Below are 26,203 nucleotides of genomic sequence, written 5' to 3' on the forward strand. Positions count from 1 at the left end.
TAGTGTTGGGTGCAAAAATGTTCTCCCAGTTGGTGGGGTTTCTCTTTGTTTTTGTTATTGTCTCTTTTGCTGTGCAGAAGCTCTTTAATTTGATGTAGTCCCATCTGTTTATCTTTGCCTTCACTATCACTGCTTTGGGTGATGTGTCTGTAAAGATGTCTTTGATGTGCAAATCACGTAGTGTTTCGCCTATATTTCCTTCTATATATTTTATGGTTTCAGGTCTTATGTCTAGTTCTTTAATCCATTTTGAGTTGATTTTCGTGTATGGTGTGAGGTAGTAGTCAAGCTTCATTCTTTTGCATGTAGCGACCCAGTTTTCCCAGCACCATTTATTGAACAAACTTTCTTTGCTCCAATGCATAGTCTTTGCTCCTTTGTCAAAGATTAGTTGACCATAGATCTGTGGGTTTATTTCTGGATTTTCTATTCGATTCCATTGGTCTGTATGTCTGTTCTTGTTCCAATACCATGCAGTTTTGATGATTATGGCTTTGTAGTATAGTTTGAAGTCTGGGAGTGTGATGCCTCCATTCCCTTCTTTTTTTTTTCAGGAGAGCTTTGGCTATTCGGGGTTTTTTGTGATTCCATATGAATTTCATCAATAATTGTTCTATTTCTTTGAAGAATGACATTGAAATTTTGATTGGAATAGCATTGAATCTGTAGATTGCTTTTGGTAGGATGGCCATTTTAATAATGTTTATTCTTCCAATCCATGAGCAGGGGATGTCTTTCCATTTCTTTGTGTCTTCTTCTATTTCTTTTAACAGTGTTTTATAGTTTTCTTTGTATAGGTCCTTTACCTCTTTTGTTAGATTTATTCCCAAATATTTGATTTTTTTTGTTTCAATAATAAAAGGGATGTTTTTTTTTTATTTCTTCTTCTTCAGATTTATTGTTTGTGTATAGGAAGGCTACTGACTTTTGCGTGTTGATTTTGTATCCTGCCACTTTACTGAACTGATTGATTAGTTGAATTAGTTTTTCTGTGGAGTTTTTGGGGTTCTCTACGTATATTATCATATCATCTGCAAATAGTGATAGTTTGACTTCTTCCTTTCCTATTTGGATTCCTTGGATGTCTTTCTCTTGTCTTATTGCTCTGGCTAGGACTTCCAGTATTATATTGAAAAGCAGTGGTGAGAGTGGACATCCTTGTCTTGTTCCAGATCTTAATGGAATTGCTTTCAGCTTTTCACCATTGAGAATGATACTGGCTGTTGGCTTGTCATAGATGGCCTTTATGATGTTGAGGTATGTTCCTTGTATCCCAAGAATTTCAAGGGCTTTTATCATGAATGGGTGTTGTACTTTGTCGAAAGCTTTCTCAGCATCTATTGATATTATCATAGGGTTTTTATATTTCTTTTTGTTGATGTGTTGATAATGTTGATTGATTTTCGGATGTCAAACCATCCTTGTGTCCCTTGAATGAATCCTACTTGGTCGTGGTGAATTATCTTATGGATTCAATGCTGGATTCTGATAGCTAAAATTTTATTGAGGATTTTTGCATCAGTGTTCATTAGGGAGATTGGCCTGTAGTTTTCCTTTTTTGTGTTGTCCTTGTTCAGTTTTGGTATTAGTGTAATGTTGGCTTCATAGAACGTGTTTGGTATTGTCCCTTCCTTCTCAATTTTTTTGAAGAGTTTGTGAAGGATAGGCACTAATTCGTCTCTGAATGTTTGGTAGAATTCATTTGTAAATCCATCAGGTCCTGGGCTTTTTTGGGGGGGGAGGTTTTTGATTACCATTTCAATTTCGCTAATTGTAATTGGTCTGTTTAGGTGTTCTATTTCTTCTTTATCTAGCTTTGGGTGATTGTAGAGTTGTAGGAATTTGTCCATCTCCTCTAGATTGTTGAACTTGTTTCCATATAACTGTTCATAGTAGTTACTGATTATTCTTTTGATTTCTGCTGTGTCCGTTGTGATTTCTCCTCTTTCATTTGTGATCCTGTTTATTTGTGCTTTCTCCCTTTTTTCCTTTGTGAGCCTGGCTAGGGGTTTATCTATTTTATTGATTTTTTCAAAGAACCAGCTCCTGGTTTCATTGATCTTTTGGATTGTATTTTTAGTTTCAATTTCATTTATTTCTGCTTTGGTTTTTATTATTTCTTTTCTTCTACTGGTTTTGGGGTTTTTTTGTTGTTCTTTTTCTAGATCTTTGAGCTTCGAGATTAGGTTGTTTCTTTGAGTTCTTTCTTGTTTCTTGATGTGAGCTTCTATTGCTATATATTTTCCTCTTATTACTGCTTTTGCTGCATCCCATACATTTAGGATATTGGTGTCCTCCTTGTCATTCAATTCAAAGAATTTTTTAATTTCTTCTTTGATCTCCTCATTAGTCCAGTGGTCTTCCAGTAGTGTGGTTTTTAATCTCCATGAGGTAGGAAAGTTCCTTGCCTTCCTTTTATGGTTTATTTCTAGTTTGATGCCTTCATGGTCAGAAAAGATGGTTGGTATGATTTCAATCTTTGTGTATCTGTTGATGTTTGTCTTGTGCCCCAGTATGTCGATCCTGGAGAATGATCCGTGTGCACTTGAGAAAAATGTGTACTCCGTTTTTTTGGGGTTTAGTGTTCTATAGATGTCTGTTAAGCCCAAATGCTGTAGGTCCTTATTAGAGCTTTAGTTTCTTTACTTATTTTTTGTCTTGTTGATCTATCCATTGCTGGTAGTGGTGTGTTGAAGTCTCCCACTACGTATGTGTTTTCTCTGATGTCTGTCTTCAGAGAGGACAACAGTTGTCTGATATATTTTGGTGCTCCTTCGTTTGGTGAGTATATGTTAATGAGTGTTATTTCTTCTTGAAATATTGTCCCCTTGATCATAATGTAATGACCATTGGGATCTCTTTTTATTTTTTTGAGTTTGAAGCCTGTTTTATCTGATATAAGTATAGCTGTCCCTGCTTTCTTTTTTGGTCCATTTGCTTGTAGGATTGTTTTCCATCCTTTAACTTTGAGCCTATTTTTATCTTTTGTAGCTAAATGTGTTTCCTGGAGACAGCAAAAGGTTGGGTTTTGTTTCTTAATCCAGGCTGCAACTCTGTGTCTTTTTATTGAAGAGTTTAGTCCATTTACATTTAGAGTTAATATTGATATGTTAGCATCTGTATTTGCCATTGTGTTTGTCTTTCCTTTGATTTTATTTATTTATTCTTTTAATAACTTTTTTTTTTTTTGGCCTTCTTTCGTTGTTATTCGTCCCTCTGAGGTTCTGGCTTTAGGATTCCTTGTATTATTTTTTGGAGTGGGGGTTTAGTCTTAATGAAATTCCAGAGTTTCTGTTTGTCTGGGAAGGTCCTTATTCTTTCTTCATAGAGGAAGGAGAGCTTTGCGGGATAGATTATTCTTGGTTGGCATCTGTTTTCTTGGAGTCTGTTGGCTATGTCCCTCCACTCTCTCCTTGCCCGTAGTGTTTCTTCAGAGAAGTCCGATGTCAGCCTGATTGGTTTTCCTTTGAATGTTATCTGTTTCTTCCCTCTTGCCAGCTTCATTATTTTTTCCTTGTCCTGGATTCTTGGGAGCTTTACTATTATGTGTCTTGCTGTATTTTTCCTTTCGTCGTGGAAGTTTGGTGTTCTTCTTGCTTCTTGTATATCAATTTTCAGCTCCTTCTTTACATTTGGGAAGTTCTCTTCAATTATCTCCTGGAATATTTTCTCTGTTCCTACATCTCTCTCCTCTCCTTCTGGAATTCCTATAACTCTTATATTTCCTTTTCTCATGGAGTCAGATAGTTCTCGAAGTCTTTCTTCGTTCTTTTTCCTTTGTACTTCTCTTTCCTTTTCTGTTTTGGTTCTTTTTATTTCTGTGTCTTCAAGAGTACTTATTCGTTCTTCCATTTCATCTATTCTGCTTTCATTGCTTTTCCCAGAGTTCTTTAGTTCCTCCACTAATTCTTTGATCTCCTGTGTTTCATTTGCTTCCCTCTTTACGGACTCAATTTCATTCTTCTGATCGTTGATTATTTTTCTCATATCATTGTTTTCCTTTATGACTTCTGTCAGTTTTTTAATCACAGCAATTTTAAATTCTCTTTCTGGAAGTCTCAGAAGTTCTTCCAAGTTACTGTTGTTGTAATCTGGAGGGTGGTTTTCTTTTTTTGGTGTGCTTTTTTCCTGAGGAGTTGTTAGGTTGCGTGTGGTTCTTCTACTCCCTACTATCTGTTTTCTAATTTGTCGTATGCATTGGGACACTGTGTTGCTCGGACTGGCCGGCATCTTGGGTGAACTTCTCTGCTCCCCTCTGGCTCCTCCAGGAGCCATCTCTGGCTTCTGAGGGAGCTTTCTGCTGGTTTCAGGCAGTCTTTACTGAAGAAATGTCCCTGTTCTAAAATGGCGACGCGGGACTCAGTCCCTGCGCTTCTGGTCTCAGGCACACTCTTCTGCGCGCCCGGTCTGCCCCGGCCGTGGGTGCCTGTTCCCTCTGTGGGCTCAGACTGCTGGTCGGAAGGGGCCTGGCATGGAGCCCCACTCTTAAATGCCCATCTATTCCTAATCATACATGGCCTTTCAGGAACAACCTTCCACCATGCACAGCTGTCTTTCACATTTGCCCTCACATTTTGTTCTGGCCCTTCATTACTGTACCCAGTCAGTGAGTCTGAGACTGAGGCTCCAGGTCCACCTCTTCAGCAACTTGGTGTTTCTGTCTTGGTCCCAGCTCGCTTCACTCATGAGGCCCACTTCTCTCTTATGGCTGGGATCAGCATCCTCCACTCATGGTGATGAAATAATGGGAGCAAAATGCAATAGAATATTTAAACAAATTTGTATACACTGCTGACCGAAATGAATTGTTGCTATATTTAAAAGCCCCACCTTTCAGAGGCACAAGGGGTGTCCATGAACTGAGTTATACAAGTCTGTCTGTGGTGTATGGAAGACAGGTGGTGTTGATAGCATTTTTAGAAATTTGGGACATGTGAATGTCCACAGTGGATGCCTATATCTTGGCCCCACACAAAGCTGGTGACTCGCCTTCACAGTCTGGCTTTTTCTGGACTTGGCCAATTACGCAGTGTGTCCTTCCTCCTCTGGTGTTTCCTGAAAGGTCTCCCCCCTGAGACCCTAGGCTAAATGTTCAGACTGAAATCAGACCATGTGCCACATTTGGAAACTTTCTCAATTTCTCTAAGCCTCAGTATTTGCAGCCATGAATGGAGACAGTCATCATGCCTACACTATTAGATTGTTGAGCAAAATAAACAAGGTTATCTGTATAAGAAGCTTAGCCTAACACCTGATACAATGCTTGATAAAGACTCAGGAAATGATAGCTGTTATTAATTCTTGCTCCTATCAAAATGTGCTCCAGGGCAACATACTCATTCTCACTAAGGTGTGAGTGACTGATTGCTGGGACTTAAGAATGGCCCTTCCAGGGCCTTCCTGGTGCTACAAAGGGTTAAGTTTCAGCACTATGAAGCTATCAGCAGCCACCACAGCATGAGGTCAATCCCTGGCCAGGGAGCTAACCCATATGGTGCAGCAGACCTCTCTTATCTTGCCCGCTGCTCCTCTCAGCAGTGTATTTCAGTAGAGGCGCCTGTTCTGCTCCCCACTCTGTCTCTGGTGAATCCTCTCACACCCCTGTACCTCTGGCCTATGCCTCAGGTCTTATATGCATAAGTAAATAAATCTTAAAAAAAGGAAAAGAAAAGAATGGTCCATCCCAGATTTGTTCATTTTACATTTTAAAAATAAACCAAATAAATTAAATTGTAACTGTGTTTACATTCAGGCTCCATTGGGGAAAGATTTTGTGAAATCATATTGCACAGGCCTTTATTCCTGCTAGAAGGAAAATGTCAGGCCAAGTCATGATCTGCTGGGAGCATAGGATTCAGTGGAGAAATAGGTCCCATGGTTGGAAGTAGATATTCTATAACATAGAAACATACATGACCACCACTCACGCTACTGGGCCCTCCATCCGCCTGCTAATAAGGCTCGAGTGAGAAAATGGTCCTGGAGTCAGCAGAAAGTGAAGGAAGCTTTCATGAAGCTTTCATGAACGAAGTTGTGATGACCTTAGGGCAGGTGGCGTCATGTACAAGGCCATGCCAGCAGAAAGACTAAGGCGTGGAGGAAACATTTTTCGCAAGGTGACAGAGGGCATGTCTGCCCAGCTGGGGAGTGACCAGGAGTGGACTCACTGCCCAGCATCCCATTCTATCCCTGGGCAGCCAGTGTCCTCCTTTCCCTGGGGAACACGCAGTCAGATACATCTTCAAACAGGAGTGAAGACCAGGACCACAGGTGAGGCAGCAGCAGAACCCGGGCGTCCTCTCTGCACTCAAGCTGCCCTCAATGCTGTGGACTTGACCTCGTCTCCCCTTCTTTCTCTCGAGAGCACTTGCAAGTTTTGTTTACCCCACAAAGGCCCTGGGGGAAGGACGTGCCTTGGCTGGGTAGGGAAGCATCAGGGATGCATGACTTTTCCATAATAAACTGAGCTGAGAGCCTCTCGTTTCACAACTCTGACTCTAGATCTTTTTTTTTTCTGGAGACAATTAAAAAAAAATGGAACCAGGTGTCATGGGCTAGAGGCCATGGTCTGGTCCTTCTAGAGAAGAAAGGGGCCTGGCTGGCACTGTGCAGGTCCTCTGATTCCAGAATAGCCATCAGGGTCCCTTACCTATGTGGGCTTCCCCCACCCCTCCTCGGTCCTTACTTTTCCTGCTCTCCTTCCTTCTCCCTGTTCCCAGGGAGTGCCCGCCTCCCTGTGTGCCTGCCTCAGAGAAGAGATTTATGAAAGAGAGGGAGAGGGAGGTGCGGGGGGGGGGCCGTGGGGAGGTGGCTGCCTGACTCCTTACCAAACTCAAGCACTCCCTCCATCTGGGATCCCCAGCGCCGGAGCTGTTTGTCTGTCTCTGTTGAGTTGTGAGCCTCAGGGGCCGGCCTGTGTTGTTTTCTCAGCTCGGTTCCTGAGCAGCGGCTGCTGTCAGCTCTCAACAAATAATAATAACCCTGGGAATCAGGTTTGTCGAGGGGGATTTCAGTCCCTGGGTTCATTTTTAGATTTGTTTCTTTGTGTGTGTGCAGACAAGAGAGCACATGACTGTGTCCTGGGGGAGCAGGTCGGTCTCCCAGGAACCCAGACAATCCACCTGACCCGCACCCATGGAAGAGCTGAGGGCTCTCCTCTGCACCTGATCACTGGGGCTGCCGCAGGTTGAAAAGATCAGTAATGCAATGAATGTCATCAAGCTCTCCCTTTCTCTCTTCCTCCCTGCCCCTTCTGCTTATGCCGTTTGGGTAAGAGGTGAAAAAGGAGCGGGCAGAATCCCACCTCTTGGTCAGTGAGTCGCCTGAGTGATGGGCAGAACTTAGTCAAGAGACCCAGAGAGACAGATTGGTGGACCCCTCTTATGGACGCCACCCCCAGACCCCCAGGGATGGCCTCCCACCTCCATTCCAGGGAAGATGACCTGGAAAGGGGAAATGTTCTAAGTCAAGCAAGCAAAAGCAGGACCCAGTTGTGGGTGAGGGTGAAATTTAGAATCGGACTGCTGGTGCCCCTCTGGGGCAGAACAACACCCACTTTTTGGTGGATCAGAGGTGATGGTTGGAGGTCATTGGCACCATCCCCCACCTCCAACCACTTCTCTGTGAAACAGCAAGAGTTGTGCTTTCCCTGAGAATTAGCAGGCCCTCCCCACTTTCCGTTTTTTGTTTTATTTTGTTTAAAGGAACCAAAGGGGGAAAAATTGCCAAGTTGTAAAGTGCTTAAAGAGGAGATGAGAATCTTCATCAAAATGCTAAAAGCTGGAGGGGGAGAGTAATGTGAAAACTCTTGCCTGCTATTTATGGGATTGATTCTCAGATCAAGAAGAAGCAAGCAGTTGGATGAAAGGAATTATTGTTAAGCTCCTCGGTAGGAAGATCTAATGGACAATTGCCGCTATCAGGGGGAATTAAATTGCTGTTTCAGTTTGTAAAATATATCAGAGGCTTTTTGAAGCCAGAAAAGGTGTGACAGCCCAGGCAGGGAGGGAAGTAAGGGCTCCAGCACTTTCTGTCCTGGTGCAGAGCCTCAGGAGCCAGGCTGGAAGAGGCTGGGCAGAGCTTAAGTTACTCTGCTAACTGTGACCCTCGTCCAGTTTTTGAAGCCAAATTGAAAAATGGCCAAACTGGGGGAGTAAGGAGGGAAAGCTGGGGCCCTGGAACTCTAGGCCCTGGTGTACTTTGAACCTGCATAAATCAGAGACCCTAGCAGGAGGCCATTATAGGCCAACTGGTGGGGAGGGCAGCCACCCACTCACACCCAGGGCTTGGCCAAATCCTCTGCCTCACGTGAGCATTGAGCCTCTCCCAACTAAATTGTGGGCACCAAGGGATCTAGGCTGGATGGTTATCACCCTCCTCCCAGAATGGGGTCTTTGGCGCAAGCTGGGGGCTGGGTCAGTGAGCACAGCACTGGCTGATGACCCAGCCACACAAGGGGCACCCTGTTGGGAAAAAGCAAACAGTAAAAAGGTCCAGGGGTTAGGGAAAGGAGCTGAGGTGAGGCTTCTTGGCAGTTAAGGCTGGAGGATTAGAAGAGTGGGGAGAGAGGTTGTCACATCTCTCCAGGAGCCCTAGTCTAAGCTCTGCTGGTTTCTGCTCATCTCCATTCTGTCCCCTGGAGGCCAGGATCATAATAAAAGGGCTTGACCTGGCACCTCCTCCCCGGCAGGCTTCCCATTTCCAGAAAGGTAGCAAATGACAATTAGTGCAGAGAGCTGTGGGTGGCCCCAGGGTCTGGGGGCCCAGCTGTGCTTCTCATTGAAGTTAGAAGAGCCTTCTTTGCCACTGAGAGTGACAACCAGAGGGGCACCAGGGAAGTGGCCCTCTTGGCTGGAAAATCTGCCAGGACTTGGGTTCTGTGCCTGGTGCAGTGTCCCCAATACCCCAGGACATGGTGGAGTGGTGGCTCGTGTTTGACCTCTTAGGCAGCCAGCCTTCAGGACACGGAGTGAGCACGGGGAGCGATCCTGCCTGCAAGCCCTGCTCATCCTCTCCCTGCTGTCCTTGCTGCAGTCACAGACACAACTACCCTCCAGGATCACATCTCCCTCTGAGCCGGGGCTTATCAAACCACAGGACTTCTATCTGCCCCCAACACCCTGAGGTCAGCAAAAGGGGGTGGGGAGGAGCATTGCAAGGCCACGACATTCCTGTCCAACCTGAACCCTCAGGCTTCTGGGCTTCCACCCGGTTCACAGGGCACCTGGGTGAAAAGGAATAGCCCCAGGTCTGACATGCGGTGAGCAGGGTGGGCTCCTGGGAAGCTGGCTCCTTCCCTGTCCTGCCTCAAGGACCAGTCACCCCGCCCTCATTTGAAACCATTTTAACGTGATTTGTCACATGTAAAGGTTTCCAGTGTGCTGATACATCTTCCATCCCAGATCAGTCTTACCCTGGTCACCTCCCAGGGCTGACCCCATACACTAAAGCACAGGGACCACCAAGTTACCTGGACGGCCAGCTGTGGGCTGTAATTTCTAGCCCTTATGGGTTTTGTGAAGAGAACTGGTGTGTGTGTGTGTGTGTGTGTGTGTGTGTGTGTGTGTGTACATGCGCGCGCGCGCGTGCGTGGGGGGGTTTCTTTAGATAAATCCACAGAGTCACATGAAATCAGTGACAGGTTGACACCGTTATTTCAAGATTCATCACTGTGAGTTGCCAGCAGAGGAGACCTAGCCAACTTCTTCCCACCAACACTGCTTTTTTTCCAGGCATAATTTACAGCAGTGGGGTGAATTTGTTTCCAAAAGATGAATATCACACTATCAGCAACAGCTGCCTCTCATTTTTATTTGTTTTTAAATTTGACTCAAAGTCCAATTCTCTATACACATGCGAAGCTGTAAATCCTAAGGCGACTGATTACATGATTTAGTAAACAGGTTATATTATATAATGCAATTAAAGCTGGGCTCCGTGGCGCCACCTACAGGCCACTTATGTGAAGGGAGCTGGTAAGGAGATGGTTTTTGGTCCAGGCCCTGCGCTGTAGGAAAATGAAGGGGGTTGAGCCAGACTTAAAGCTGCTGCTCTGGAGGGAGAGGTTGAAGCCAGCCAGGGTACTAATGCAGCCTTTTGCTCCCTCCCGCTGAGTTCACTATGTTATTTCAGCCTCCTGCAAATCTGTCTAGACTTTAGAACCTGGGCCTGGGCAGCTGCTCAGAGGAGCCAGTCTGGGGTTTAGGGAGTGGGGGTAAGCAAGCACCTGCGGGCTTCTGGATGGGGCACCCAGGAGGGCTGCTGGCTCTCTGGCCTCAGGGGTCTCCTTCCCGTGCCATCTCCTTTGGAATGAAGCGACAATCCAACTATTTCAGTCAGTTCAGCAAGGCATGTGCTTAGTGCTAACTATGAGCAAAGAGCTTCAAGATATTCTGGTGAAATCCCTCATTTTGCAGTGAGAGGAAAAGTCACTTGTACGGGGCACAGATAAGTGATAGGGCTGGGATGAAATCCAAATTTTCTGACCCTAAACATAGGCTCTGGACCCCAGGTGTTTACAGAGGAGGAAGTGGGGGGTCCACACAGGCCATGGGCCTTCCACAGCTTCTACTTGTAAGGAAAGGGAAGGAAAATAATGGAAATACTGCTTGTGTGTGAAAGGACACAGAGGGGACTCCTAGGAGGTCTCTGCAGTGTCTCTTAGCTGTTCTGTGGGGAAGGGGGGGGGAAATAGAGGGAGAAGGAAGGTGAGTACTCCCTCCCCCCACCCTTCTGTCTGCTCTGCGGATAAATCAGGTTCTTGGGCCTCCAGGATTCTAGCTTCTCCAAAGAGTTCATCTAAGAGTGGGTAACATCACAGAAATCCAGTACAGATAGGAGAGGGGACTTAGTACTTCCCCCACCTCCAGAGAAACTGGACCAGAAAGGGAAGGGGAGGGGAGAAGAAAGCCTATCAGGGTCCAGCCAAGAGGCTGGGACTATCCCCGCCACCACCCCTGCCAACCATCCACCCAGTCCGAGATGGGTGGGACAGTGAGAGCCCCGGGAAGTTGCTCCCTTCCCTCCTCTCCCACCTTGGTGCCAGGTCCAGTGTAGCCCCAGCCAGGGTCAAGAGGGCCAGAACAAATGCTGTGGGGCCACCTGGCCAGAGAGTTCCCAATTAGACTTTGTTTCTCATCCTTCAGACCCTGAGCCCCCAACCCAGGCACCCTGGCCCAATTACTGGCGGGCAGCATTAACCCCTTAGTGCCCCAGGCCGTTAATGGAATGTTAATTGGTCTAATGGGCTTCATGTCAACAAGCCCTAATGAGCTCCTTCCTAACGAGCTTGGTAGTTTTTTCTAAGCCTGTTTGTCAACACACTGAAGTTTGAGCTGCAGACTGAGGCCTCCCTTTGCAGGTGGGGGAGGATTCAGGGGGAGGTGGTGGCTCTAGGGATGATTCCCTACCTCCTAAAGGGATGTCCTTTTATGCCCCTCATCCACCCCCAACGCCACACGCACTGTCTCACCCGGGAGCATGGCATTTTAACCTCCTTTTGATGATAATATCCGTGACACAAATGATTTCTTCTTGGATATCACTGTGGGTTGATTGTTACATAGGTTTTTCTCCTCCCAGTTGTCATTTAATAAAGGTTTTCAGTATTAAAATGTCGTGGGAAATTTCTCGGTGGCAAATTGTTCCTCCTGTGTCCTCCATTTCAGCCTTGGCCGTGCTCCTGCAAGGCCCCGGTGTCTGGTAACAGCTCTGGGGCTCTGGACAGGGCGGAGCAGCCTCTCCAAGCCGCTGACCACGCTCAGAAGCCCTGGGCTGCGTTTGCTGGAGCTCAGCCCTGCTGCCCCTTCCACCTCCCAAAGAAAGTGCAAACGGGGGGCAGGTGTCCCAAAGGCTCAGCAGGAAACCTGCTCAAGGAGATCCCCTCACAGACACCCTGTCCCCATCCACACTCCAGCCCTGATGTTTCAACCCAGCCCCAGTCGAAATAACCAGCCCCCCACATTTCTCTCCAGGATAGTTCCACATGGTTCCTCAGTTCTCCCCCAAAGTTTAACTGATAGATCTGGAGTTCCAAAAGGAAGGGGCAGTGGGTGTGCAGGTGCAGGGGTGTTTAGAAAGGAGCCGCCTTGGTCTCCTGGAGATGGACATGGGTCTCCCCCAGCATCAGGTTACCAGAGGCTTCTGTGCCTGAGTGAACAGAGATGGAAACTTAAGCCCCAGATGAAAAGGCCTCCTGTTCTTCTGCAGGAGAAGCCCCCAGAGGGCAGTGGGGCAGTGGCCTAGTGGCCTATGATGACCCTGGACAGGAGGGGGAGGGGCGAGGGCCATCTGGATCCTCAAAAAATTGTTTCTGTCCTCCGACCCAAGCAGGTCTGCCCCCTGCTTCATGGCCCAACAGGATCTAGACTGAGAAAACCTCCACTCAGCCTCAAGAGCAGTTGTTTGTGGGTGCAGACCACTCTCAACCGTCTCCCCTAGGGCAAGCAGCCATCCTGCTGTTGCAAATATTTCTAGGATTCTAAGGCAGGGACTCAAAAATGACCCCACCTCCCATTCATTGCCCAGAGAACAAAAGAAGGCAGATTAAAGACTCATCTGTTAGCCCAACGCCTCCTCATGAAGCTTCCTTTGCTTTGCCTTCACTATGACTTTCTCATCCTTGGCACAAGGCTACCAAAAGACTCACACCCCAGGTTAAAGAAGCATTTCCCCTAAGATGGGAGAAAAATCTGCCCAGGCAGCTCCCACCCCAGACTCTACCCCCAAGCACCCTCTCCCGGATGCTGCTGGTACTACAGCCTCGCGGTGGTTCCCTTTCCCTGCCTGGGAGCATCTGAGATTTGGCTCCTGGGAGAGGGTTCAGAAGGCAGGGACTTAAGTCCCATCCAAATTTACCTCACTGGCCAGAGTTCCAGGAAAGGCTGAGCCTAACATACTCCTGAATATCCCTATTGCCTTTGTTTTCGTAGGGTTCCAAAGTGAGAGTCCACATCTATTTTAATATATCAAAAGTCTTACTTCTGGAAGTTCTTTCTAATGAGTCAAGGACTCTGAATCCCCTTTTCTTTTTTCTCTGGAAACCCCTTCACTCTGCTATTGCCTTCCTTGGGTGTTTACCACCAACCAGATGAAGATCCAGCCATGAAAACAGACCTTGGTTCCCCTCAGGGCTCCCTACTGCCCCTTTGAGGAAATACTGCCTGGATCTCCTGCAGCTAGAATGTGTGTGAGCTAAACCCTGAGCTGCTCAGACCTCCTGGCCGCCCAGTTTTTGAAGTGAGTCCGGGTGAGCGAGGTGAAGGTAGCCAGGATGAACCTGCTCCCTGCTGTCAAGCTGCAGAGCAGGCAAAGCCTCCTGTCTCCCCGCCACCCCAGGCACCTCCAGCCTTCCTTTCACTTTCTTCTCTCCCCAGGGACTCTCCCTTCACTCTGCCAACAAGGCTCCTTGGAGAGAGGATCTTTCCTCCTTTCATCCATCTTCCCACACTCCCTGGCAGAGTGCTTTGCACGTAGTTGACACCTGAAAAACATTTGTTTGAGTGAATGAATACCTGAATTTCCAATGCTTTCCCATGAGCACTACAGGTCAGAGCAAACCGGGTAGTTCAGACTCAGGTCAGGCCAGAGCTGATCTTTCTTCTTCTTACTGAAAAAGAACCAAAACAACATTACACACACACACAGAGAGAGAGAGAGAGAGAGAGAGAGAGAGAGAGAGAGAGCGAGCCCGGGAGACCCACCCTTTTACTTAGGCAACTCAAAAACATACTCAAACCCCACAGACTTCAGTTGGGTGAACATTTCAGGAGGTCCTGGGTGGGGGAGGGGCACCAGGCATGCAGAGGATGGAGCTGGGCAAGCTCCCCCATTCAATTTCCTGGCTCATCAGCACCCTCCACCCAGAAGGAGGACAGGCCCCGGTCCCCTCAGCGCTTCTCAGGAGGCACCATGCCATGCCATGGACAGGCCTATGTCCAGCAACTAGCTTGTGGTTTCCAGCTCTAAATACTTCGGGGCCTCTATGGTCACTCTACAGGCCTTGAGGCCCAGTGGAGCAAACCCCTACTGGTGATTGGGGGCGGGGGCAATACTGGGAACCACGAGTCTGAAGATTTGTGTTCCATCCCTGCTTCACTAGTCCTGTCCCCTGTCCTGTCCCAACATGCACACACACACACACACACACATCACTGCTCTTGGCCTCTCCTGTCTGAGGCGGCCTGACCTTCTGGCTCTGACATGTCTTCTGGGCCACATGCCTGACTCTGTATTGAACGCAGGTCACAAGCTCATACCTAGACACACCCAGGCCCTCCTCTGCCTCTTCCCTGCTCTGAAGACCCCCAAATGGTCACCCTCCAGGCTGGGGGGCCCAGCACTCCACATCCATTTCCACCACGAGGGGGTGTCATAGGCACATCTGTTGCATGGAGACCCTGGGGCCAAAGAGGTGGGATAGGAACTGGGAGGACAGAACTGGGAGGACAGAACTGGGAGGACAGACTTGAGAGTGCTGATGGGAGCTCAGGGAGAACCCAGGAAAGGGAAAGTATCCTTGTCTTGTGGGGTACCGAATGGTTTTCAATTCCCATGTGCTGCCAGGGGTTGACCCCCTCTTCCACCTATCCCCGATCAGAACACAGGCTGAGCAAAGTGTGCAGGTGGTGTTATATATGATTTGAATATTACTTTTTTCAAGTCAAAATAGTACAGCAAATTCCTCCCCACCCTGGCTTTCCCCCATAGCCCTAATTTGTTCCACTAAGGGCCTCCAGCCCTTGCTGTATCCCTCAATCCCAGGGACCTCGCTTGAGAAAATGTCAAGCCGACTGGTCCCCAGGACTCCCCGTGCTCAGCTTATTAATGTGATGCCCCCTTTCTCCTGCCACAGATCCTCGATGTGAATCAACCCCATGATGCAACATGCCTCCCCAGCCCCCGCTCTGACGATGATGGCCACGCAGAATGTCCCGCCCCCACCCTACCAGGACAGCCCGCAGGTGAGTGCCAACTGGCCCCACAGGGTGCAGGCCTTTCCCAGCAGGGTGGGAACAGCTGTGTATTGGCTGCCCCCTGGACTGTCAGGCCTGAGAGGCCTCTGGGGAGTCATTACATTTGACAAAACACCAGTTCAGACCCTACTTGGGCAACTGTCGCTGCCTAGGAGCCTAGTCCCAGGCCTGCCCACCATACCCTGCTTCACAGGTAGAGCAGACATCAGCCAAATTCACGGAGCCCCTGCTCCTTCAGAAAGATTGAGGTGCAGGTAAATTGAGTCTGCCTGGGAATGTCGAGGGGAAGCTTCTGAATTCGAGGTTCCCTCATAGTACATCCCTGGCTCACTGGTCACTGGAGGCCCCTTGCCAATCCTTCCCTGCCTGCCTGTTGGGAGACTCTCCCTGCTCTTCAGGACTCCAATTGGCTTCTAACCAGGGAAAGGCCAGGACTATTTTCTACATCTCTAGCCCCTTCTGTGTGGTTCCCAGTTTCCATCCCTCAGCTCAGACCCGGCAGTTCCCCGCAAGTTCTCCTGAGACTCCCACTCCCCCTGACTCTATCTTCCTAGTGGCTCTTCTGGAAGCCTGGCCCAGGTGGTGGGATGGGTGCAAAGGCCCATACCCCCATACCTAAGGCTCAGGGACATACTAGGATAGGACCAAGAGGTCAGAGAGCACCAGACTGGCACAGCTGGCAGTGGCTTCTCCCCTCTCAGCCTTCCACCCCAAACCCCCTGCTTTGCCTGTCTGGGCAGCTGGGAGAAGTTTGGGTTTGGTGGGGATTAGCAGGAAAGCTTCAGCAAGGGCCTGTGTTGTCCAAAAATTCAGAGCCTAATTTAATTCTCAGCACAGGGCCTCCCTAGTGGCACAAGGGATTAAGATGCAACCTATGGAGCTATCCGCAGCCACAGCAGCATGAGTTTGATTCCCAGCCAGCCAGGGAACAACCCACATGGCACAGCAGACCTCTCCTGGCTCCACCACTGCTCCCCTCAGCAGTGTACTTTGGTCAATCTGCCTGTTCTGTTCCTCACTCTGTCTCTGGTGAATTTTCTCACCCCCCCCCCACACCTCTGGCCTGTACCCCAGTTTTTGTATGCATGAATAAATAAATCTTTAAAAAAAATAATTCTCAGCATACAGCTGAGATGAACACATCCCAGCTGTCAAGGGAGGTGCTGGAGGCGGGGCTGCAGGCCCCACCCCGGAAGACCCCACTAAGTTCCTCTAGTTTTGAGGGGAGGAAGGGCAGCTCCAATTCCCCATCTAGGGCCTTAGAGTACAAGCCAGATACAGTCGCAAGACCCTCCTTTCTGAGGAGCCAGGACTTCACGACCAAAAATATTCATATTCACAGCCAAGGAACAATCTCCTTGTGAAGCCAGAGAAGAACCAGACAGGAAGTCAGACAGGAAGTCTCAGGGTTGTGTGGGTCTGGGGTCTCTTTGGCCTTGCCTAGGCCTCTCGGCTCTGGCTAGATTGTCATGGGCCCTCCCTAAGCCTAGCTGGTTCCCAAGGAATCTGAACAGGATAGGGCAGGGGTCGGGGAGGAGTCAGGGCAGGCATAGGAGGGGTGGGGTGGAAGAGGTGGGGGATCCCCAGAACAACTTCTGACTCATGGCAGAAAGGCTGCATGCTTCAGGGAATACTGGCCAGTTGGATTTGGGGGATCTTCTCTGCATTCTCTGGGGGCTTCTAGGGGCGACTCCTGCATGGGAATGGCTCGTCCACATGAAGTTCCTGCTGGGGAACCTGCTCTGATCCTCCTGCCATCTCCCCTTCTAAGAGATCCAGCCCGGCTTTCAGGGGATGCCCTGTCCCACTGTCCTCCTACTGCTTATTATCCACAAGACGCAAATGCTCTCTGATCGTGTCTGTGGGAAAGCCTGGCCTCCGTGTCAGGCACACAGAGGAATCGGGGAAAGATTCCCCAGGCACGTCCTCCTCATTCCTTCAGGTCTGATCTCATTACTTAGGGACCCTGCCCGACTCGTTTCCTCCAGGCCTGGACAGCTGAGTATGTCTCTCTATCACCTCCTCAGAAACCCAGTTTCCTCCACAGGCAAGAAATGGACAGTCTCGGATCCAAAGCCCCCAAAATAAAAAAGGAATCGAGAAGCAGAGCCCTTCCTTTGAGACCTAGGCAATCGTTTTAATAATGTTCCCGTTGTGCTAAGGGCTAGCAATACTGAGCATAATCTATTCAAATGCACAGGAGAATCTCACTTTGGAAAATTAGGAATCTGCATTAAAAAAATTCCCAAGCCCCGACCATCTTTATAATAAATTAGAAAAATTTTTTTTCAAGGCAAGTTCTTAACTTGGCAATTTCATTTTTTGAAGTTTGGGGAATAAAGTTATTAAAAATGAGGGAGGCTTTTTTCCCTCCCACTTTAGCAGAGCAGCATCAATGGTCATGGCCTTATGCTATTTGGGCCCAAGCCAAGTGGTATGATGGCCAAGCAGCTTCTGGCCCCTCAGTTCTGTTTCATTTGGTTCATCTTGGGGAAATTCCATGATTGCTTGTAAGGATGGCATTCTGTTTATTATGCACCAAAGACAAGCTGTAAGTTTAGAAAGTGCAAAATCAACAACCCACTGGAACTCTTCATGGAGCCTACTTCCTCCTTCCGGAGGCTTCCTGTTGCATTCTGTCAGAGCAGCAGCGCCCTCTATTGCCCAACCACAGTACCTCAACTCCAGCATGCTGTGCCTGAGCAGCCTTGATCCAGACCCTCTCTTTATGCCCTGAGAGGCAGGGGTGAGTACCAGTGATGGTAGAGTCCTACCAAGATTGTTTAATGAAAACACTGTTTCCAGGGAGATCCGGATCTTAAATAGGTGTGTGGTCCCTCCTTTTACAATTTTGTGCTGATTCCTATATTCCTTTCCTTCCCTTCTGCATCCCACCCTGGCCATCTGTCACCTGTACTTTCAAAACCCCCTCTTCTCACTGTCCCATGCCCCCACTGATCTCAAGGGAACCCATGTTCTCAACCCCTGCTCCCCATCCCAAACATGCCTAGAACCCCAGCAAGTGTCACTCCAGACTCCCTCCCAGAATTTTCTTGGTCACACCACTCCCGCTCTCTCCTTCTAGATGTAAACCCCTTGCTCATGTCATCTCTCTTCACCTCGGAAATGTCATTCAAGGTCTGCATCTCCTGTGGCACTCCGTGTGTTTCATTGCCCACCAGGCAAAGTTCCTTGTGTGGCTTCCCTAGCAGTTTCAGGGAACCAGCCATTCCCAGCTCCTCCACCCTCACCTTCCTCACATGCAAACACCTCTTGCTATCACCAGCCCCTCCCCTCCTCCTCAAACATAGATCCAGAGCTGTGGTTCCACAGATATCTTTACCCTTGGCTTATAAGCAAGACAAATATTTCATCTGTTCTATTTATGTATGTATTCAGTGCTTAGTATTCTTCTGTCTGCATGTGCCCAGCCTGTCGGGCTACATGAGCATTTGATTAGAAAGCAGAAATCCTCATGGAGTCAAGTCTCACCTATGAACATGGATACTCAGTGAACAGTTAGGGCCATACTGACCTGCAGCTAGCTCGGTGCTTACATAGCGTGACTTAAAGATGAGTGACAATCAAAGAGTCTTGGCAAATCACCAAGGATGCAGCCTCATGATTGACCAGAGGGAGGCAAGACAGGCAACATCTGAACTCTTGGTTCGGCCAGGCTGGGACGCTTGCTTGAAGAGGAAGCCAAGCCTTTCTTGGGACCCTTTGCCCAAAGCTACATTCTCTGTCCCCACAACCCTCGGAGTCAGGAGAGTGGGACTCCGGACCCCAAGAAACTGTACCTGCAGACTTGGGGTCAAGGTGACGCTATCTTAGCTGCCCTGTAAGAGGAAGGCTAAATGGAGCCAGGCAGGTGGGGGTGGTGGGGGGAGACTGGTCTCTCTTGTCCCTCTGAGTACCTCGTTTCCCTCCCTACCCCAACCCCTTAGTCCCTCTCTGGACCAAGCACGCATCCTGGGAAAGCTGGATGGGCGCTGATCAGTTATTAGGATCCCCATGCTGGTTTCATTAACTGGAAGCAGAGGGGGTGGCTGGGGTCCCTGGCTGTGAATGGCCCCCATGCAGGCCATGCAGCTGTGAGGGGCAGAAGCGGGTTCAGATGTTTTCACACTTTACATTCCTCTCATCCCTTTAAGGGCCAGAGCCCCCTGCCTGGCAGGGCCCTCTGCTCAGCTGCCTGTGAAACACATCCACTTTGCAGCCCAGGAGTTAATTCAGCAGCTTTGAAACTCCCTGTAAGCCTTTTCTGTGGCTGTGATTGACGGCTCTGTCTGCCCCTGGGGGCAGCACCCCAGAGACCATATGGGCGACCTGCCTTCCCTCGCTTTGACTCATCAAAACGGACTCCTCTCTGTCTGTTTCATTTTCTGCTCAGCCTTTCTTCTCTTTGTGTGCCGTGACCTCTCTCCCTGGCCGGCTCGGGTCATCCATGCCTTTAAACTGGCCATATCCCTGAACTCCACTCACTCAAGGCCTGGATTCTTCATTGTGTAAAAAGCAAAAGCAGCCTCCAGGCCTGGCCACGGAACTTTATCCCTCACTAAGTTGACGGTGGGCTGGCCACCTGAGTTTTCAACTTAAACACACACTCTCATGACCGCACTGGGGTTCTTCATGTGCTGAACTTCCTACCTTAATTCTGATATTATCAGAGATTTTCTTTTCTCCCTCGTCCCATCAAGCAGGATGAATGCCCTAAACGGCTATAAAAATAGTTAAGGGCCCAAGTATACAAAGCTTAAAATACATCAGGGAACAGGTGATCAAAGTCAGCAGCAGCCTAAGCAGCTCTTGAACTTGCTTCCCCCCCCACCCCCCTTCCAGCAGCGTCTTCTAGGAGCTCCGGTGTCTGTGTGGCCTAACTGGAGGGGGATGGGTGAGTCAGGCCCATGGGTGCTTATTGTCCTTGGACTTTGTGGTCAGGAGGAAGAGGAGAGGATGACTCAATGCAGTAGAAATTCAGGGATCCTAGGTTTTATTCCAACTCCACTGTTGATGAATTGTACAAATGTGGCAAGGCATCTCAACACTATTTCTTGCATCCACTCAGCCATCCCATACCTCCTGAGTGCAGATCTCCTGCTCTGTACTGGGGTACAGAATGAACAGCTCCTGCCCTAATGGAACCCACAGTCCCTTAGGACCTTAGTTTCTCCATCAGTAGAATGGGGGCCACTTCTGGGCCTCATGCCTCACAGGATTGTTGAGGTTGTGGGTGTGAAAGTATAGTTTTCTCAGCATTTTTTCACCCAGGAGGCTCACACTCACTTTCCGCTCTGTCTTCTGTGCATCTCCAGCAGCCAGTATTGGCCTGAACTTCATCTACTAATTGTTATTAGGAACTCAATAGACATGTCAAATATGTATTTCTGATGTAAACATACCCCTCTATAAATGGACACACTCACACACACACATGCACACACACACACAGAGGCTCTGATATGCACCCTAATGGACCAAGTGGAAATCACTGTATACAAGTGAGGGGTCCCCTAGACATGAGTGAGATGGTGGGGAGCAGACAGTTCCAAGGAAAGTGCACTCAGCTGGTAAGTGAAAGACTGGCTCAAACTCCACAACTTCCTGCTGTTAGCCACACGTCAGTAACACCTGAGAAGGTGCAGACCAGTGACTATTTTACAAACTTCAGAGTGTAAACCATGGCCTGAAAACGCTTTCAAGTTAATTAAGACATCCTCACCCCATTTTACAATGTTAGACACCTTCTCTGTGCTTCTTTCTATCGGTAAGCCCTAGGCCTGCTGTTCCAGAAGTTTCTTTGAGATAAACTGGGCTGCCCTGGCTCTATTGCCAGTCTTTCTTCTCCCTGGACTCACTGGGTTGGAGGATATTTGGAGGAACTTCATTGACTCCCCCCCACTTTCTGCATCCCTGAGCCAGTTTTCACATTGCTCACTCATTCCCTCATTCAGTCATTTAACAAACACTCTGGAACATCACATGAGCCAGACAAGGTGATAGGAGCTGGGAGCCAGCCCTGGGAGCCACTCAGGGCCCTGAAGTGTTACAGGCATTAGGGTAGACACACAAACAGATGCGCCAAGGTGCCGGGGCCGGGGGATGTAGAGAGTTGGGCAAGACTCCTTGGAAAAGTGGATATTCCAGTTGAGTCTTGAATGAGAGGTGAGTTTACACACAGTCGGGGGTGGGGGGAGGCAGGGGTTGAAATGGACAATGCCTGCTGAGGCAGCTATGGCCATAAGACATGAAGATGTAAATCTTTGGGTGTGTTCAGGCAGCCCCACACAATAGAATCTGCTCTGGGTGCATGGTAAAGGGCAGGGTGCTGTACCAGAGACAAGACCAGGGCCAGTAAGCAGGCCCAGGCCTGGAGCGCCCTATGGCCTGCGCTGTCCCCCAGAAAACGTCGGCAGTACCCCCTGCCGCCTCCCACCTGTTCAGGCCAAACTTGATATTTACCAAATGGCCCTGACCTCCTCTCAGGTCCTTGGACTCTCTCCTGCTTGTGAGGAAACCAGATCCTGCCCTACCAGCTTTCAGGAAGTGCCAGCTTCTGGCCAGCCCAGCACAGAACCTCAGCGGCCCCTAGAGGGCCAGACCCTGCAGCTCCCATGGTCTCAGAACCAAGGCTTCTGTGCCTGGAGGGGCAGACACAGAATGGGCAGCTCCCACCCTGCTGGATCAGGCAGAAGGCTCAAAAGAGGGGTGTCCTCTTAAGAAGCATATCTGTGCTGAGTCATGCAGGTCTAGGTTGTCCAGGGTTTGGGAAGGACCCTGTGAAAGACAGCGGGCATCAGTCATCGACAGCAAGATGTGGAGGAGGAGGGCATTTGGGGGAACATGGGAAGTGTGGGTGCTGGAGTGTCGGGGCAGGGTATGGACAGAGGGAGGGGGATGGTTTCAGAGAGGAAGACTGGTAAAAGGAAGCAGTAAACATGCTTAGAAGTCAAGGTGCAGGGCCTCCCTGGTGGCACAAGAGTTAAAGACAGCGCTACCAAGCTATTGGCAGTCACTGTAGCATGAGTTCAATCCCCGGCCAGCCAGGGAGCAACCCACATGGCGCAGTAGGCCTCTCCTGGTTTGGCTGCTGCTCCCCTCGGCAGTGTATTTCCTACTGCTTGTTCTGCTCCCCTCTCTCTCTGGTGAATCCTCTCACCCCCCACACCACTGGACTGTACCCCAGTTCTTGTATGCATAAATAAACAAATCTTTTAAAAAAAAAAAGAAGTCAGGGTGCACTGAGTACCCTTGTGCACACAGTCTCCTAGAGCCGTGGAAAGAGGTATAAATTGGCTCCATTTTACCTAATGGAGAAACCGAGGCTCAGAGGAACCGAGACATTTGTCCAAGGTGACATCTGGTGTTCAGGACTGTCTCATTCCTTGACACCAAGGCTCCCTCTCTCTGCACCTGATGCTGCACCCACCCCACTCCCCTGCTGGCTGACAGCAGAGCAGGTTCTTTCAGCTAGGATAGAAGCCAAGCCAGCAGGACTCCTGGGGCCAGCTCCAAGCATGCATTGCCGGTGGCGTGGGTCCCATGAGCACCAGCTACCCTCTGCTGAGATCTGTCAAGTGCCAGCTACTTTGCATATGTGATCTCGATTGAGTCTAACAACCCCACACCTTGGGTGTTATTACCCATTTTGTAGATGAGGACCCTGAATCAGAAAGGTTGAGTAACTGACCTAAGTCACAAAGGAGTATCCCACCTTCTCCAGCTCCAGGCTGAATGCTTGCGGCTCCCGATGCATCTGTGGTCAGGAACTGTCACTTCTCTGTTGTGGCCTGAGGTGTTCAGGGTCAATAAGGTAAATCTGAGCTAAAAAGGTTGGCTGGGAAGGCCTTCCTACGCCACGCCCCTGCATGTGACACCAATGCATCAGACGTGGGGCTGCAGCGATAAACAGAGAAGGCAGGCTGCTCTCCCAGGGTCCCCGTCTGGTGGTGCACAGAGGCACGTAAGCAGCGTGCTCAGGGGCCTGGAAGCGCAGGGTAGAGGGGCCAGCACCACTGAAGGTGACAGCAGTCCTCACCACATCTGTGTTGTGGATGGCAACTGAGGCAGGTTAAGATGTGCTTCCTGGCACCTCTTCAGTCAATGTGGAGAATCTCCTGCTCTTCATGTCAGACTAGATGGTCAGGGCAGCTGGGTCTCTCAGCCCCACCAGGTTCTGCATTCCTACTCACATGGCTTGCAACACCACCCCCCTTCTCTCCATTTTAGGATGGAATGGTCAGGAACTTTCATCTCCAGGGGTCACAAACCCAGAATCTGGGTTGGCTCTTTAGCTCCAAGCCTATGACAGGCTTGGTTCCAGCTGGATGATAGAACGAAGTCCACTAGTTACCATGTTTATGGAAGACAAGAGTTTGCTGTAGTGACCCCAAGGTTGTTACCCAGAAAAGGACCCCAGGCTTAGAGGGAACCAGGCCCATCAGTTCAATGTGGTTCTGGATATAGATCAGAATGGGCTGGCCCTCTGGGAATGCTGCCTCCCTCCCCTTCCTTTAGCTCTGATCCTGTGCTCTTGCTTCCTCCCATAGCCTATGAATAGGTATTGTCCCCTGCTTTTAAGATAAGGGAACTGGGGGATCAAAGACATTAGGAAACTTGCCCCCAAATGCATACTGGTAATTGACAAAGAGTAACCCATCTAGGGCCTCTGAATCTAGGCTCCTTCCATCTCTGAGGACCTTCTGATCTACCTGAGAGCCTCAAGACCTTCTTCAGCTTTGCCTCACCCCATCCCACACCATGCACCCTGTTGAGAGGAGTCCTCCCATCCATGTGATGCCACACGCACACCCTGTCCCAGTTCACAGTCTAGGTGGGATTTCCAGATGCTCTGAAGTCTCCTTGGAGGAAGGCTCCGAGTCTGAAGCGGCCAGTTCTGGAACCACACTTGGACGCACCAAGTAGCCTCAGAGTGAGGAAGGCTAGTTTCTTCACGTGCCAGTTCAAAGGGAGTTGGAGGAGTTGCTTGGAGAGCAGTCCTGGCATGCGCAGTGCGCTAGTAGACTTCACCACCAGTTCTCCAGATGAGGTCAGGACAAGCCCTGATTTGCAGCATTTACCAATTTCCATGTTGTCACTGCTCCCACCATGACCAATTTCTAGCTACCAACATGATGTCAACCAGCTTGCAAAATGCCTGGAAGTTTAGCAATTGCTTTTCTCAGGCAGGAACAAGACAGCTCCAGCATGTCCCTTAAGTATCATATGCTGTCCTTGGTCCCTCAGCCTCACCCCTGAACCCCAGATCCTGCAGACAGCCCTGAGGCCTCTTCCTTGTGTTCCAGTCCTTAGGAAGTGATGGTCTCTGGCTGGAAAAGAAAAATATCTTTGCAGATAAATAATCATTCTGGAGGAAATGCCAAATTGGCTGAACTGTCCTGCAGGACCTCCTCAGGCCAGTTCTGCTTTCTCCTCGCCCCCCACCCCACACCCCGCATTTCTCCCCTCCTGAGCCCCAGCAACAGCCTCTCAGGTGGGACCACTTAGGATGCTGGCCAGTGACTGCTTGTCAATGTATATTTTTATTCTGTGCTTTCCTCTAATCCAGCAGGAGTCTCCCACCCTCCCCACCTTTCCCCAACCTCCTGCCTAGAGAGGGGAAGGTGAGAGGAAGGAGCATTCCCTCCACCCTAGAAGCTCATCTGATTAGAAGCCCTTGTGGACTCCTTCCCGGACGCAAGGAAACTCACTGTCAGTGGGCAGAGCAGAGCATCCCAGCCTGCTCACTCTCTCACCCATGAGCAAGCAATGTAGACGTAGCTGTACCTTGCTTTATGAAAGAAATATTCTGGAACTCTCATGTTGAATGGCAACAACCACCTCTCCAACTGGGAGGCACTTTTGAGTCTCCAAAGCTCTCTTTCATACCGTGCAGCCTCTGATCCAGCTCCTGCCAGCGCTGTGCAGCAAGTGGCGATTATTAAAGCATCTGAGCCTGTCAGTTTGAATGGGCTTCCCAGGGCACATTACCAAGTCACCCAATGAGAGCTTCCCTCCCCTCCACAGGGGTCCAGCTGATCTCTTGGTCTCTGCATGGTCCTGCAATGGTAGAGACTTACCACCTCCTAAAAGTAGCCCATTCTAGCCTTGGAGGGCTCAGAGACATGGAAACTTATGAGTTGGGTTGAACCCAAATCTGGCTCTATGTTCTATAGATTTAATGCACTGCTGGTAGCTTGACCCTTTGGGGCATGCAGAACACAACTGATATAATCTACTCCCTCCCACAGAAACTCAAAGGAGTGAGTGCATGTGTTTCTCTTCATTCCCCAAATCTTTCTTAAACATTCCAGATTCTTTCCAATATTCTTCAGACGACTTATGCGGCACCCCTCCACTAGCCGGGTCACCTTCTCTGAATGTACTTCCCCGCACCTGTCTCAGGAGAGTGGGATGGGACTGGAAGCTTTGTGTGTGCTCTGCTTCTCAGAATGCATCCTCAGATAGCGTTAGTTTATGTTGTTTTTGTTTGTTTGTTTTTTCAACAGACACATTACACATTGGACATATTGAGCCTGCTGTCAACTAAAACACTGCTGCTGAGCTATGTCTCCTCTGTACTGCACTTATATTATTGATTTTTTTCTTGGCCCATGTGTTAGAAGTGTTAGATTCCAACTTATTTGATGAAAATTAATCTTATTAGACTTAGCCTATTGCCAAAATCTGTACAGATCTCTTGGATCACCCATAAATATGTGGGGCATTTCTTCAGACATCCCATGAATCACTAATAAAAGTATTACAGAAGAGGGCTAAAGACAAAGCACTGACACTCTCCTAGAAATCTTCCTCAACCTGCCATCTACCCTTTAATTGTCACTCTTTGGACCTAATTTATAATCTATGCAACTGCCATGTCTTCATGTTTCCCATGAGGGAACCATGCAGGCCCAGGCTGAGCTCACTTGCACCATCCATGTCTTCTGCTTTCCTGGTCGACCAGCTTAGTAGTCATGTTCAATCCAGAAAATGAGCTCCGTCATAGCAGTCACTCGTCCTGGCAACCCTCAGCACACTGGCCTTGCACACATAGCCCAGCTCAGTGCTGGCTAGATGGCAGGGACTCGAGGAGTATTTGAAGGCATGATCAGTTGCATTAGTGAAGGAAAGAAACGAGCCCATATAAATGTGCAGATTAGTATTTCGTTTTTCTGCTTCTACCTTCTTTCTCTGTTTTGAAAATTGCAACAATATTTGATTCTATTTTG

General features: G+C 48.9%; 1 protein-coding gene across 6 annotated transcripts in view; it reads left to right on the forward strand.

Annotated features, from left to right (window-relative positions):
• Window positions 1-14,873: 14,873 nt before the first annotated feature.
• The window catches only part of PKNOX2 (PBX/knotted 1 homeobox 2), a gene marked incomplete at its 5' end in the record, with an annotated part of 73,983 nt that continues 62,653 nt past the window's right edge, over window positions 14,874-26,203 (forward strand). For 5 of the 6 annotated variants that reach the window (XM_084250817.1, XM_084250818.1, XM_084250820.1 and 2 more), the window contains one exon: window positions 14,874-14,960. In XM_084250817.1, the coding sequence (XP_084106943.1) occupies window positions 14,874-14,960 (87 nt within the window). The remainder of the gene's footprint in view (window positions 14,961-26,203) is intronic. The other variant, XM_084250819.1, reaches the window with a different exon arrangement.

Source organism: Talpa europaea (genome assembly GCF_964194135.1).
Source record: "Talpa europaea genome assembly, chromosome: 12".
Taxonomy (NCBI): Eukaryota; Metazoa; Chordata; class Mammalia; order Eulipotyphla; family Talpidae; genus Talpa; species Talpa europaea.